The sequence below is a fragment of the Eublepharis macularius genome, chromosome 7 (genome assembly GCF_028583425.1).
Source record: "Eublepharis macularius isolate TG4126 chromosome 7, MPM_Emac_v1.0, whole genome shotgun sequence".
Classification (NCBI taxonomy): domain Eukaryota; kingdom Metazoa; phylum Chordata; class Lepidosauria; order Squamata; family Eublepharidae; genus Eublepharis; species Eublepharis macularius.
This window is the reverse complement of record NC_072796.1, coordinates 144,061,144-144,076,316: the sequence shown is the minus strand read 5'-3', so window position 1 is coordinate 144,076,316 and position 15,173 is coordinate 144,061,144. Positions and strand designations below refer to the sequence as shown.

The 15,173-nt window shown below is 59.1% G+C and overlaps 1 protein-coding gene across 13 annotated transcripts in view; it reads right to left on the bottom strand.

Annotated features, from left to right (window-relative positions):
* The window catches only part of PLEC (plectin), a 91,495-nt gene that overhangs the window by 18,969 nt on the left and 57,353 nt on the right, over positions 1–15,173 (bottom strand). For all 13 annotated transcript variants that reach the window (XM_054985201.1, XM_054985202.1, XM_054985209.1 and 10 more), the window contains 20 exons: positions 13,164–13,330; positions 9,143–9,258; positions 8,927–9,033; positions 8,678–8,797; positions 7,739–7,834; positions 7,079–7,206; positions 6,281–6,374; positions 6,024–6,178; positions 5,230–5,539; positions 4,953–5,030; positions 4,449–4,610; positions 4,251–4,355; positions 3,925–4,020; positions 3,578–3,703; positions 3,336–3,488; positions 3,066–3,220; positions 2,730–2,856; positions 1,558–1,741; positions 974–1,131; positions 588–766 (listed from right to left, as the gene is read on the bottom strand). In XM_054985201.1, coding sequence (XP_054841176.1) covers positions 588–766; positions 974–1,131; positions 1,558–1,741; positions 2,730–2,856; positions 3,066–3,220; positions 3,336–3,488; positions 3,578–3,703; positions 3,925–4,020; positions 4,251–4,355; positions 4,449–4,610; positions 4,953–5,030; positions 5,230–5,539; positions 6,024–6,178; positions 6,281–6,374; positions 7,079–7,206; positions 7,739–7,834; positions 8,678–8,797; positions 8,927–9,033; positions 9,143–9,258; positions 13,164–13,330 — 2,816 coding nt within the window. The remainder of the gene's footprint in view (positions 1–587; positions 767–973; positions 1,132–1,557; positions 1,742–2,729; positions 2,857–3,065; positions 3,221–3,335; positions 3,489–3,577; positions 3,704–3,924; positions 4,021–4,250; positions 4,356–4,448; positions 4,611–4,952; positions 5,031–5,229; positions 5,540–6,023; positions 6,179–6,280; positions 6,375–7,078; positions 7,207–7,738; positions 7,835–8,677; positions 8,798–8,926; positions 9,034–9,142; positions 9,259–13,163; positions 13,331–15,173) is intronic.

Below are 15,173 nucleotides of genomic sequence, written 5' to 3'. Positions count from 1 at the left end.
CAGAACCTTCCTGGGCTCCTTTCTTCCGGGCCACAACCTCTCCCCCCTGACTAAACGGAGCCCCTCTTCTGTGTCAGAGGCGGAAGCTGGCCTCCCGTTCTGTTTTGCCTGCTTGGTGCCCCTCATCCCTGGCCCAAAAACGGTTCCTTGCACTGACAGCTATGCAGAGAGATGTCCCAGCTCACCAAGATGAACCTCTTGCCCAAAGGTAAACTCACACCCCCCCCCCACACACACACCAATTAAGGAGGCTCCAGTGGCTCTGGGGTGCCCCGACCCACAGTGCTCGCCAGAAATCTCTGCAGGGCAGTTCAGAACACCAGAGGTGCCTTGCCAGGCCCTGGTATCCTCTTTTCATGCCTGCCCCAGAGGACCCGCAGACAGGGCACAGGGCAAAGAAGCTGAGCAACAGCACCCCGCCTCTGCAGGAGACTGGCAGGCGGGCCAGGTGCCCAGCACGTCTGCCATCGCCCACCTGCTTCAGACCTCCGGGAGGAGAAAGCAAGGGGCAACCAGAGCACAGGGGGGTGGGAGGGGTGCCCATCAGCCTCAGAGCTGCAGGCCAGGGGGGCCAGAGGGGTGCTTACTTCTCCAGGTAGACGCTGGACAGGCTGTACACCTGGTCCATCTTCTGCAAGGTGACGTCCAGCTCCGAGTGCAGTGTGGGGGCTGAGCTGGCCTGATCCGGCTGAGCCAGCACCTGCTCCATCTTGGCACTCACTTTGCCCAGGCTCTTCTTGATGCCCTCCAGTTCCAGGTGGATTTGCTGCCAAGAGAACAAGGAGGGCAGGGGATGAGCTGAGCCCCACTTTGCCCACTGGCCCGCCGGGGATCCAGCACCATTCCTCACTCAATGCCGGCCTGCACCTTGAGATCTTAGCTTGCACGGGGAGGAACCCACGCAGACGGCAAGGGGAGGAAGCTTTGCCAAGAGGCAGACCAGCAGCTTGCTTGCTGGGGGGAGGGGGGATACCTGCTGGTCACTGATGCGCTGGGCACACTCCCTGGCAGGATCTTTGTCGAGTGGCAAGCGGATTTTATGGATGGTGCGGGACTCGCAGCCCTCCAACTGCAGGCGGATGTCCTTCAGCTGGGAAATGTAGTTCCTGCACAGAGACTCCTCCTGCTCGCCTGCCCCCCACCCCCCAAAAATAGATTAAACAAGTGTAGAGTTTGTGGCGTTCTGCTGCAGGAAAGACCCACAGGGAAACTTCTAGTCTGAGGCTGCGAGCCAGTCTGTGCCAGGGAAGAGGGAGCTGCCCAGCGGGTGGGAGGAGCAGAGAGGGGAGGGGGGCATTCAGGGCACCTGAGCTGGGCATCACAGGGAAGCAAAACGGGGGGGGGGGGCACAGTGGCTGTCAACAGGTGAGGCTCAGCAGCCCGTGGGGAGGCCAAGTGCCATGCCTGGGTGCTAGAAGGCAACGCCTCTCATTGTGCTAACAGCCTCAATCCCCTCCCCCCATTATCTTGTCAGCCATCATTTTAGTCGTCCCCTCCTCAAGATCAGCCCCTGTAAGGAAAGAAGGCCCGTCACACCCTCCCTCCAGCATGGCCTACCTTTCTCCAGGCTGCGTAGCAGCAGCTCGTACTTCTGGGTGCAGGTGGTATATTCACGCTGCACGTGCAGCCGGTCATCCGGAAGGAAGTTCTGCGCATCTTGGCTGCAGCGCAGGAACTCCTGGTAGTGGGTCTCCAGGCTGCGCAGTGTCTGCCGGTACTCCTCGGGGGGCATTGTCCGAAACTAAGGAAGGTGCAAGCAGTCAGAGGGATCCTGCCCCTCCCAGCACCCCCACCCAAGTGGACACCCACCCAGAGACCCCACCGACCTCAGCAGAGAGCAGCGCCTGAGCAGGGCTTGTACCGGAATGCAAAACCCCCAACGGAAGGTCCAGATGACCGGTTCTAAGGCGGACACTCTTAGAGCCAAACTACAAGTGACATCTTACACAGGTTGGACACTAGTTGGCTTCCCTCAAGTTTTGATGGGAAATGTAGGCATCCTGGTTTTACAGCTTGGCTCTCCATTACAGCTGCAAGACCAGGATGCCTACGTTTCCCATCAAAACTTGAGGGAAGCCGACTAGTGTCCAACCTGTGTAAGACGTCACTTTTAGTTTGGCTCTTAGAGGCCCACAAGAAAAGGCCTGGGGCTGGGGTGGGTGAGTGGGTGGATAGCGCTTCTAGGTGGTAAACCAACCCCACAGTGGCCCAAGGGAAGGGCACAAAACCTGCCCTCCCCCCACCCTGTGTCCCCTGGTGTGCTTTGCATAGCACATAGCATCCTACAGGCTTGGGACGTTTCCTCTGCACTGAACAGCAAATTGTATCTAAGAGGTTACCTCCGTATTTCTAGCATGTCTTTCTGCACCTGTTCCCTCCCCAGCCCAGCACTCAAGGCTGTCCTGGCACAGGCTGCAGCAGGCCCAGCAGTGCATCCCTGACATGATGACCCAGCCCAGCTAGCCCTCTTGGCACCAGCAGAGTGCCTGGACAGAGCCTGGGTGCGAACAGGGACTACAAGGGACCGCCACCACAGACAAAGCACACCATCAGCAAACAAAGCACACCTCTTGGTCTCCAGAGACGCAGACAGGCCCACTGAGACCCCAAAAGCCAACGGACACCCGGTGGATAATGTCCCAGCCTACAGCTGCCGTGGCCTGGGCGGTGGGCTGCAAGGGCACCGGATTGAGGGTGGGGGCATGGAAAGAGAAGAAACGCAGCCTTACCACAAGGAGAGACCACGACTGGATTTGCTGGAGGTCACGCTGCAGGGACTGCCAGTAGAGGAGGCTCTTCAGATCGATGTGCAGCTGGTGCCAGAGGCTCAGCAGGTTCTGGTGAGTGGCCTCCAACCTGGGGTGGAGGGGCGGCAAAGCCACAGAAACCTCAGCATGGGAGGGGCCTGCGCCAGAGTCTGGACGCAAGAGGACTGCTGGAGAGGCAGCCCTCCACCCACCCCAGCACAATTCTGACGCAACAGGGACCAGTGTCTGCAGCCGAGCCGAGCCGCAGAGCCCACCGGAGCCTGGGGCTTCCCTTAGTCCTAGAGGAGCTTTGCTGACCTGCCAACTGCTTCCAGGGCGTCCTTGTTGGGTGGGGGCACCAGGAAGCAGACAGACGGCACGACGGCCTCGCTCCCTGCCACATCCAGTACCTTCCACTTATAGGGCTGGGCGTTGCTCAGGAGGGTGCAGGAGTCGCCCTTGTGCACTGTGATCTGGGGAGGGTAGAGGGCAGGCAGCCTTCCATGATGCCGCCACAGGCCAAAGCCCAGAGAGCCCCCCTGCCGCATGTCCTCTGCCTTTGCCCCCCCGCCCTCCCCCGGCACACACCTCCATTTGCTTGTAGTCGCAGACGGCCTGAAGCGGCAGGCGGCCCTTGAGCGGGGGCGATGGGCTTCGGGGCTTTAGCTGGACCACAGCCTTGGCACGCTTGGCCAGCCCAGCCAGCTGTCCCTGGTACTCGGTCAGGTGCTCCTTCTCGTCCTAGAGCAGCATCAGAGGACAAAGGGGTGCATGAGAACGTGTCTCTAGACAAGCCGCACCAGATGGGCACGCCCGGCACCTGCACTCACCAGGGAGTCTTGCAGCAGGTCCTCCAGGCGCGTCAAGGTGACGGAACGGTCACAGGTGAACTTCTTCCTCAGTGTCTCCTGGGCCTTGCGCAAAAACTCCTCGGCTTCTTTCACATCAGCAAAAAACTGTGGGGAGTACAGTCATCCGTTGTAGCCGTGCCTGTGCCAGCTCTGCCCACTGCAGCTCTGCCCCAGGGACTCCGGCAACCAGGAGAGTGGCCACTGGCACACAAGCCGGAGCACACATGGTCTGTACGTGCTTGGCACACCCTTCCCCCAGGACCAGCCTTGGGGTATGCATCATCATGCCCCGTGGGCCACCCCTCTATCCCACCCCCCAGTGGTACCTGGAAATAGGTTGTGTTCTCCTTCAGGTGAGCCTCTATACAGCAGCAGAGCTGCAGCATCCAACTCCACTGGGTCTGCAGGGCAGCCTGGAACGCCTGTGGGGAAGAGGCCACAGGTCACTCGGGGTTCGGGGTAGAGGGTGGCAAGGGGGTGGTGGTGCAGATCCTCTGAGATTGAGCAGGGGGGGGCTGAGGGCCCAGAGCGATAACGGCAGGATGTGGCCAGCTGACAAGGCTTCAGGAAATGCGTGACTGCCCCCATGGGAGTCACGAGCAGGCACCCGGCTCAGCATGGGCAGGGCTCGTCTCCCTCCCCCTGGCCCTACCTCCACCGTTGGCTTGCCCGGGTGGTCTTCTCGCAGCAGCCGGTCCCCCGTGTTCTGGATCTCCTTGATCTTCCGCTCCCGCTGTTCCAGTTCTCGCATCAGGCCCTGTCAAAGAAACATCAGAGCAGGGGAACCCTAAGCAAGCGCAGGAGGCGGTGGTGCCTCCCCAGACCCCCTGCCTTCCCTCCAGAGCCATACCGAGTAGCTCTCCTTCTTGGCGCTCATGTTGCTGTTGCGTTCGCTCCAGTCGTAGTTCACCTCCTCCTCTTCCCTCTCGTTCAGCCACATCAGCTCCTTGGTGGCAGCTGCCACAAAGGCATGGAGGCTCTCCAGGTGCCGCAGCCGGGCCTTGGAGGAGTTCTGCGGCATGACAGCCAGCGTGAGGGGAGGGCCCAGCCTTCCCAACCCCTGGCCTGCCCCCACCCCTCCTTTGGGGAAATCTGGTGCTTTTCACACTCATTTAAAACCAACCGAGTTCTGCTCCCCCTCCGTAGGGAGAAACCCACATGAGCTTCCCCAAAGTGCTTCCCTTCCACTGGCGCCCACTCTCTGCTCTCCTCCCCTGCAACGGACCATAAACTAAATCTGCTTTCCGTCCCAACTGCAGACCCATCAAGTCTCTAAATTCTGCAGAGACCAGGACCTTGCATATGACGCTGCTGCCACCCTGCAACCGCCCCCTGCGCCCCCCCCCCCACTCACCAGCAGTTTGGCGTACTGTAAATCAAGCTTGCTCAGGCAGTCCCTGTAGGCGTTGCGGGGGCCAGGGGAGAGCTGGGCCTGTGGGGCATGAAGGGAGCAGCTGTGAGTTCCAGGCAGCCTGCAGCTGCCACGCCACTGCAACTGCCAAGCCATGGGGACAGGGGCAGCCCACCTCCAGGCACACCCCAGAACGTGGACGCGCTCGTGGCCCAGCACTCGTGGCTCCGCTCTCCCGTGCCTGGGCAAAACTGAGGGACAAGGGGCCAGCAGGGCTCACCTCGTCGGCACGGGCTCTCTCGATCTTGGTGCGGAACTCCTCGATGGACTGATGCAGGCCCCGGTGGCTGCCCAGCTGCGACTCCACAGTGGGCAGGTCAATGCCCCACTCAGCCACACTGACGCGGCGCTGGTTCTCCTCCACCCAGGCCAGCAAATCCTGCAGGTAGCGCAGCGTGACATCTTCCAGCTCCTGCCGGGGCCGCTGGGTAACAGGCAGGGTGACCTGGGTGACGGGTGCTGAACCAGACTTCAGGCGGAGGTTGTATTCGGTGCGGATGGCCACCAGGCGTTCGTGCAAGCGGTAAACCCTGGGTGGGGGAGAGGGAGGGAGCTGAAAGGCAAGGCCGTGGGGGGGGGGTGCAGCTGTCCCTGGAAAGGCCATGTGTGTGTGTGTGCATGACTTCCAGGCAGAGGGGCACAACACAAAGCCAAGCATGCTTCATCCTTCCTGCACAGCCCAGTGGCTGCTGACCCAATGGGGCAAGTACAAGACCAAGGGGATGGATGGCAAAGGGGGGGACTGGCAGCGCACGTCACCCCAAGAGGCAGGGCAGCTGCTGTGCCCAGCCTGTGTTTCCCACTTGCGCCACATGGGTGTGGCAGCACACGGCTCCTACAACCGTCTCTATGCCCACACAGATCAAGAGGCAGGTCAGCTGCTTGCATTACCAGTGGCGGCCATCAGGCATGGCGGGGGCGCTCTGAGCCTGTACAAGAGCAGCCCGGAAAGACACCAGGACGCCTGGGCAGAGAACGGAGCAAAGGGGAGCCCAGCAGGAAGAGGCGGCTGACCTGCGATACATCTGCTCGCCCTGGGGGTGGCGCCCATCCTTGAGCGTCTGCACGTCATTGAAGAGCGAACGGATCATGGCATCGGCCTTGTCCAGGTCGCGCTCAATCTCTGCCGACTTCTGGGACGCCTTGCCTGCGTTCAACAGCCGGATGTCCTAACAGACCAGGAAACACACGTCAATGGTTCAGGCCTCCGCCCAGGCAGCAGGAGGGGCTCTGCTGGTCAGGGGAGGGGGGCGCTGGAGGCAGCATCTCACCGACTGCAGGAGGGTGTCGGCCTGGTTCAGCTGCTCCTCGCAGAGGCCAGACTCCATCTGGAGCTTGCTGACGATGCGCTGCAGCCGCTCCAGCCTGGGTAGAGGACAATCAGGACGGAGCTGTCAGTGCTCCGCAGCAGCCCCTGATCTGTCACCCCAGCCTCAAGCCGGCTGAATCCCAGAGTTGCAAACTTCTGCAGCAGGGAAAGCCAAGCCCCAGCCCAGCGGCTGCTCCAGGGCAGCTTTGGCCTTGATCTGCCGCTCAGGCTGTGCCGTTTCCTGAAGAGCCCCGGCCGGAGGCTGGTGGTGACTCACCCACCGTGTGTTTCCCATTAGGGCTGGGCTGGGCTGGCAGCCGGCTGGGAGGGGAACACCCAGCAGGACTCTTGCACTCCCCCCCTCCCCGAAACGAGGGCGTGGCAGCCACAAGGCCTCCCTCAAACCCGCTCTGGTTCTTCCCGGATACAACCGCCTGCAAGCCAACCGCCCAGGCCACACACACTGCACAAAAGGGTCCCAAGCAACAACAGTGTGGTGCAGGGGTGAGAGGGACAGGCTAGGATCTTGGGCACCCAGCTTCAAATCCTGCTCTGCCAAGGAAACTTGCTGGCTGACCTTGGATCCGACATGCGCTCAGCCTCACAGGGCTGTTGTGAGGATAAAATGGAGACGAGGAAGACAACAGGAGCCACTTTAGGTCCCCGCTGGGCAGAAAGATGGGCCCCAAGCCCACAGCGCCCCCCCCTCCCCCCACTGGCCCCCTCCTGTCACTCCCACGCCCCCCAGTCAGTTCAGCACCTTTCGAACTCAGAGCGCAGAAGCTTCTCTCGCTCCAGGATGGCCACGTGGAGTTTGCCCCACTCCTTTTCCACATCCAGTGGGTGGTAGCCGGGGGGGACCTTCAGCTGCCCGGACTGCACTGCGGCCTGCCCCAGCCAGGGAAGGGGGAGAAAGAGCGCACAATCAGACCGGGGGCCAGCACGGAGCTTGAATCCAAGAAGGGGCTGGGATCAATGGGGCACAGAGCCAGCCATGCCCTTCCCCGACTGGAAGCAAATGCAGGGGCCTCATCCTGCCCAGCCCAGGCGTGATGGCGTTCTGCTGAACGCAGCCATGCGCACAGCAGGGCCTCCACCAGTAGCCGAGGGCGGAGGGGAAAGGCTCTCCGAGAAACAGAGGGGCGCTGCTCCCCTGGCCTGAGGGCAAGGAGTGGCTGCAGCAAAGATCCTTCCCCGCCTCTAGAGATGCCACGGGGCCAACGGCGGGCACACAAAGCCCCCACCACACCCCTCCCGTGGCAAGGCCACTGGCTCACTCCGGGCTGGGGGAGCAGGGCAGAAACGGGCCTTGGGCGGCCACCTGCACAGTGTCCCAAGAGGACCCGCAGCCACTCTGATCTGGCCTCAGGATGTGTTTGCCAGATGGCAGGGCAGGCCCCGGGGGCGGCACTTCTCTCACCTCCAGGGACTGGTAGATCGCCTTGGATCGGTTCTTGTCGGACTCCTTGGCAGGAAGCTCCGTCTCCTTGAATTTCAAGAACTGCCGCCACAGGACCTGAGGGGTGGCAGGACTGGGTCAAGCAGGGCCTGGGAGCAGGAGACCCCCTTTGCCCACCAGGCTTATGCGGTAACCGTGGCACCACAAACGGAAAAACACACGTGAGGTAGGAGGGCAGAAACATGAAGGGTGAAGGCCCCCCCCCCCGAGGGAAAGGGGCATTCCTGGAGCAAGTATTCCATCTGCTCCCCCACCCCGTCTTCTCAGGCATGTCTCATGCTACAATACCCCCACCCCACCCAAGATGGCAGCAGCTCGGAAAGACCCAGCCCCCCCTCCCCCCCCCCAGCAGGAGGCGTCTGGAATGTTTGTCAGGCAGGGCTCTGGCAAAGCAGACGGCACAATTCCCGCCCCAGGCCTTTCTGGTGAGCCTTTCCTGGGCACCCTGCCTGAGCTCTGGAGGAAGAGCCCACAACGAGGAGGAAAGAGCCTGGCCCTGCAACGGCCAAGGAGAGGCCCTTTCATCGAATGCCAGCAGCCAGCCAGGGAGTGCCCAGAATGGAACGTCCTGGCACAGCCCCAGCCCCAGCTCCCCTAGGCCCGTCTGCAGGGAGACTCCCAGGAGCCCAGCCCCACCACGTGCCCCCCGCTTGGCCCCACCCACCCGTATTGCTACTGAAGGGAAAGAGGGAGCAGAGAGAAGGGAGAGATGCCGGCAGATGCACGGCAGGGTGGCAAATGCCCAGGCACAGCCGTTCCCCGGGGGACACCGTCTGAACCCTGGCAGACACCAGCAGCCCCCCTCACTTGGCTCCAGCATCCCTCCCAGAACCCCTAATGGCATGCACAGGAGAGGGGGACGCAAGCCGCAGGCAGGGGGGGAATGGGCGCTGCTCTCACCTCGATCTCCTCGTAGCTCGCAGGGAACTTCCGCTCCTCAAAGACCACCGTGTGGTGCCGGATCCACTGCAGAAGCAACGTCACCACCTCCGAATACTCTTGCCAACGCAGCTGCAATTCCTGAGGGGGAGGGGGAGATGGCGATGGTGTTCAGCTCCCCTCAGCACTTCCCATGCCTTCATGCCCTTCCCGGTCCCCCATGCCCCCCAACGCTGCTTCTTCTGGTGGGTTTGCTATGGCCCCACTCACATTGGCCTTCACTCCATCCTGTACATCTGGCACGCGGGGCATGGCGTCATAGAGCGAAGAGACGTACGTGATGATGGACTTCTCATCTGGCTGAGGCACGTCGACATCTACAGTGGGGGCAGAGGAGTTATTGGCCCCTCAATGCTCTCCAAGACAAACCCAGGCCAGCTGGCCCAGAGCAGAGCTGCCTGGGGGGTGGGTGGGTGGGTGGGGTACCTTCAGGGTCCAGCAATCGTGTCACCCCCAGATCATGCTCTGCCACCGAGAAGGCCTGCTCCAGGTTCTCCACGTTGGTCTGGCGGTAGACTTTGTTCATATCAATCAACATTGGCCTGGAGCAGGGAAAGGCGGGAAAAAGAAGCCATGAGCAAAGAGAGGCCCTCCCCATAGGGACATCCAGGGAGGCACCAGCCCCCTTCTCAGGCCCCTGCCAGCTCCTCGGGCAGCTGAAGGAGAGCCGCTCTGCAGCTCCCCCAACACAAAATAGATGCTGCACAGGTGCAAGAGCAGCCTCTTGGGCGGAGGGCCCCGAAATAAGGTCTCCGGTACCCCTCCACCAAAGCAGGGGAAACAGAATCGGGGGCTGCACGTGCAAGCCTTTTTCCTGTGCATAATTCCAGCAGGTTGCAAAAGGTTCAGTTCTTGGTAAGAGAAGCCCCTCCCCACCATTTCCTTTCAGCGAAACAAGGGCACAGCCTTGAATGCAGTTACCAGAGAACTTTCCAAGACATGGGAAGGGGGAGGAATGGAGAATCAGAGGAGGAGGGGGCTGATTTTGCATGTGCAAGAGAGGAAGAAACTGAGGTTTGGGGAGGATGCAGTGGCGCCCCCCCCCTTCAAAAAAGATGTGGGGCCTGAGAAGCAGGGCCCAGCAGGGGAGCCTTGGCTCAAAGAATCCGGACGCTGCATTTGGAAACGTCCTGGTTGCAGAGAGATGCTCGGATGCTTCCTGTAGCAATTTCTCAACAGCAAAGCATTGCTAACTCGAGTGGCAAAAGTCACGCAACACCCTCATCTCTGCAACACGGACAGCAGAGCTGCCAAGGCTCTTTGCCAATCCCAAATGGGCCCACCCGTGCCACCTTGGGATAACATCCCTGTGCCCAGCCAAAAGCTGCAGGGTGTGCGTGGGGGAGCCCAAGGGGCTTGGTGTCCCAGGGAAGGAGCAGCCCCCACTTCTGCTGGCCCAGGAACCTTTTTGCAACACAAACCCCACAGCCAAGTGAGTAAGCAGCAGCCCTGGGCTGAGCCACAACGGGCCTCCCTCCCGGCTGGAATTCCCGCCTGCGACCCACTCTGGAACGCGTCCCGGTGCACACTCCTAGAAACCAGAGCCAAGGCCTCACGCTCAGCCCCAGGCAGGATCCTGCCTGCTCATCCGCCCCCACACTGCTCCCAATGGTTCCTTCCAACCCCCAAATGGAACCGTCAGCTGGACCCTAAACAGGCAGCACGGCCAGGCCAGGCCAGGCCAGGCCAGGCCTCTCCTAGCAGCAGAGCGGAGAGCCGCGTAGCCCACCTCTGCCAGATCAGAGCTCGGAAGGCCCAGATGAACACAGGGAGTGGAGGGCTCTCCCTAAAGCCCATGGGCCAGAACTAGAAAGGGACCGTATTTTAAAACCCTCCATACGCTTGCACGACCATCGCCTCTTTAAGCAGCGCAGCCCATGCTCTCCCTGCCCCCATCCCACAGCAGTAGCAATGCTGCCCCACTGCTAGGTAGGAAAGGTTGCAGGGCAGCTGCAGTGGGGGACGGAGCACCCAGCAGAAAGCCAAGCCACAAAAACACCCACAAAAAAGAAGCCTACACTTCGCGGAGACGCAGCGTGGAGTGAACCGAGTACAAGGAACCACTGATATTCCGGCCTCCAGCCGGTGCCTGGTCGGGTATCCTGTGGGACCGTGGCAGCGAGTCCGAGCCTGCCCCAGGGGCCTCCTCACACAGCATCAAAAGCCGCTCCTCAGGTTCAGAAGACCCTGCCAGACCCCGGCGTCTGGCTCTCCGCCGGCTCCGCGGGTGCAAACTCATGGCTGCGCGTGGGGCTGCTCCAGGCACAGAGGGAGCCTCCAGTCCCACCACGCTGCCTGCACCGAGTGGCACGCCAGCCTGAGCCCCTGGATCTCTGCCCTATGTGGGGCGCGGCAGGCCGGGGAGGAGCAGCTTCTGCTCATACTTGTTACAGTTTTACACAGTTCCAAGGAGGGAGCGTCTGCCACGCCCTGCGCCTGGCACCAGGGTCTGCTCTCCTTCCCATCGCCCGCTGAGGGCGGGCACGGGGGCAGCTGCAGGGCCCCTGAAGGGCAGAGAGCAGCAGCAAGGCTGAGGGAGAGAGGAGAGGAGATGCTCAAGGCCTGCACTAAGGAGCGGCCGTGGGGGGCGAGCGGGCCACAGCTGAGAGGAAAGCAGTCTGGCAGCAGGCCCAGCAGGGAGGAGGCCCTGAGAACCCAGGCGCGGGAGGCCAGCCAAGCCTCTGCACCCTCAGCACCCGGCAGGATTTGTCCTGAGCCACAGCAGGCAGCCTGCCCCACAGGGCACGTGGCTGCCAGGAGCCAGATCCAAACCCGTTTGGGGCCTAGAGGCACCAGAACCACACCTTGCTGGCACACGACAGGCCACAAAACATGCCAGGAGCGCCAGGATGGAAGAGAGACCAGCTGCCCCAAAGGGGAGAAGTATAACCAAAGCAAGGCCAACCCCTGGAACACACAGATGCAAAGAACGAAGAGGAGACCACTCCCCAGGAGCACGAAATACACTTAAACCTCTTTTTTTCTTAAACTTATGTATTCGTTAAACTCTATAAGGATGTGTTGAACTGCTTATTATTCACACGTACCGCGTACAGAGGAGCTGCTTACAAATGTACATTCTTTAAATGCAAGACATGTGTATTAACATCTAATCCATACAAAAATTAATGCCTCAAATATACAAAAAGGACCAGGAAGAATCGAGAGCCAAGGGAGAGCAAAATTAAATTCATTTGTTCCGTAAGGACAACTTCTCAGTTCTTAAATCTCCCAAAAGGTGAAAGCGCTGGTGTGCCCGAAGTGACGGCGTCGACGAGTTGTTCCGCTCAGCTTTTCGTCCGTGACTTCCTCAGGGGCAGCCACCGTTACCTTATTCCACCAATCAGACTTCTCCTCATTCTTCCAGCAAAAGCGACGCCGTCAACGCCGTCACTTCGGGCACACCAGCGCTTTCACCTTTTGGGAGATTTAAGAACTGAGAAGTTGTCCTTACGGAACAAATGAATTCAATTTTGCTCTCCCTTGGCTCTCGATTCTTCCTGGTCCTTTTTGTATATTTGAGGCATTAATTTTTGTATGGATTAGATGTTAATACGCATGTCCTGTATTTAAAGAATGTACATTTGTAAGCAGCTCCTCTGTACGCGGTACGTGTGAATAATAAGCAGTTCAACACATCCTTATAGAGTTTAATGAATACATGAGTTTAAGAAAAAAAGAGGTTTAAGTGTATTTCGTGCTCCTGGGGAGTGGTCTCCTCTTCGTTCTTTGCATCCAAAGGGGAGAAGGGCAGGCCCAGTCCTAGTGGGGGTGGCCGAAGCACGGGGTGGGGGTGGGGGGCTAGGCTGACTGACAGCAGAGCACTGAGCCTGGGACTGCCTGATCTTTGGGGCTGGGGGGGGCACCGGCTCCTCTGGAGACCTTTTTAGGAGGGTGCCATGCAGGGGCTGCCCACCCCAACTTCAGGGTGCAGGCACCCCTGGCCCGCTCCCTCCCCCACGGGAACCCCTCCGGATCTGGGCTACCTTAAAGGGCCACAACTAAGCCAGGGGAAAATGTTCTTTTAAGATTGTTCTCATGGCATTTCAATTGACTGCTGGCGGGGCGGGGGGTTCTCCTGTACATTCTTGACCTGCCGTGACTCGCCCTCCTCTCGAAGGAACCCATCTACATAAAAGGAAGGCATTCATCGCATTCCTGACGCAAATGAGGCTGTGTTGGTGTACGTCTGTCAGACCTGGGTCAGCGCCAAACCAGGCCACACCTGGCACAGCACGTGCCAAGCTAGGCAACATCTGGCGGCGAAGCCCTGCTAGGCTCCTGCAGCGAAACGAGGCATCCTGTGGCACCTTGAACAACAGAGGGATTGGACCATCAGCCACCACGCACCGGAGCAAGTCAGCAGGGGCTCCATGCCACGAACAGCCTCACGTGCCCACCTGGGCAAAGCATACCACACTCACTGCCCGCTAGGCCTGCTCCTTACTTGTGTCGGTGGATGATGGCATTGAAGAGGCGCCCGTCGCGCCAGCTGATGGTGAAGTTGTCGCAGCGCAGGCCCTGGTACCCTTCCACCATGCGCTGAGACCAGAGCAGCAGCTTCTCTTTGGCGGTCATATCCTCCGACTGGCCGCTCACCTGGATGTCGGAGATCTTTGGGCAAGATGGGGGGAGGTGGGAAGGAGGGACCATGAAAACAGAGATCACAAATGAAACTCCACAGGCCTGGAGACAGAGCCCAGGGCCAAGGGAGACAGGAGTGCCCAGCTGAGGAGAGTGGGGGGGGGGCAAGCTGGCCTGGCCCCCCCTGTGCTTTGCGCCTCAAGGTTTTGCCGCAGGGAAGCCCCCAGTGTTATGCCAATATAGATTAAAATCATATGCCAATAATCAATACTGAATAATACTAGGCCAAACTCTTGTATTCTCTAGATGAACTTTTAAACTTTGCATGAACTGTCTGTGTGTTTTTTCTATGTATAAGGTAATTCAACAGGTGTGCTTTCATCCTTTGACAATTAATTAAAATAGTGGACTCTACCGAGATTGATGTTCCTCTATCAGAGATTCAACCAATGGTGATCGTCCAACTTAACTTTTCTTGACACTTGTTAGAGATTTATAGTTTTCTTCTGCAGTTCTGACTATGACATAATTTTTTAACTAATTGGAAGGCTGTACTATGAAATTATGAATATTCAGTGAAGTGTCAAACCAATCAATATTTGTTTGTGCTATCATGTGAATAGACCCTAAATATTTGCATATGATTAGGTATATCATTGCAAACACAGAAAGAATAAGCAGGGTACTGATGGAAGAGATCTCTTGGGAGAATCTAGGTGAGAAACTATTTCTACCTATGTATTTCATAGAAACTTTGAGCAATGTTAAACTTAGGATTTATTGAGAAATGTTAGTGAACTTATTTCTTATTGCCTTTCTATGTTCTGTTGTTATAGGATTCATATTAATAGCCATTTATATTTTGATTGCTTGCTTCATTAAAAAACTAGGGTATATTTTCAATAAAGCGAAATAAACTCTAGATTGGTGTCTGTGTGTTTGATGGGGAGTTGCAAAGCAATATTGAACCCTATATAAATAAATGTACTGATAAACAGCTGGTTCAAAGAACTTATCTGTTTGACAGGTCTAAAGACTAACTGCTTTCGGCTTCCCCGGAGAGAGATCCATCTTTCTCCTGGCAAGTTGAAACTTGGTTTTAGACACGGGCAACCGACCCGTTACACCAGAATCTGCTCTGTGCAAAGGCTGGTCTGCAGCCCAGGCAAGGTCTGGCAAGGAGGGCACCCCCAGGGTCCAGAAGAGCACCCCCCCTTCTCACTAAGGCACAAGCAGGGGGAGCTGCGTCAGCCTCCGAGGAGGAAAACCTCATATCCCGGAGCAACAAACAGGTGACTCAGCCCCAGCAAGCCGCAAGATCATGTTCTGCTTTCTGCACTGCTGGGCGCACCCACAGCCCGCCGGCTGCCACTCTGCCAGCCACACCCTGGATCCTCACTAGCAGCAGAGCGCAGGCGAAGCCCAGCTGGAGCCCCACCCTGCAGGCAGGGGAGCAAGCAGAAAGCCAAGCGCCTCTGTCTGTGCGTGGGGGGCGGGGGGAGCACGGCTCTTCCCTCCTGGGGGAGAAGGGGGGCAGCTCTCCCATCCACAAGCCCTTCGGGGCTCTGCGGAGACTCTGCCCACCCACCCAGCACCAGGGAACGGGGGAGAGGCGAGCTACAGCCAGGCAGGCGGCTCTGTCGCTTCCCACTTCTACGTCCCCTCCGACCCTGCTCAGCCCCTTCCACTGCGTGGCCTTGAAGGAAAGTGGTGGTGGGAGGGGCCAGTATGAGAAGAGGCCATGGCCGGGGGGGGGGGCGTGCACCAAATTCCCCCCAAGGGAGCAATGCCTGCCTCCCAGTAGATGGCCTCGGCCGGGCAGCTTTTCTGCAGAGAGCAGAAGAGCAGAGCCAGCTGGGTGTGTGTGCGTGTG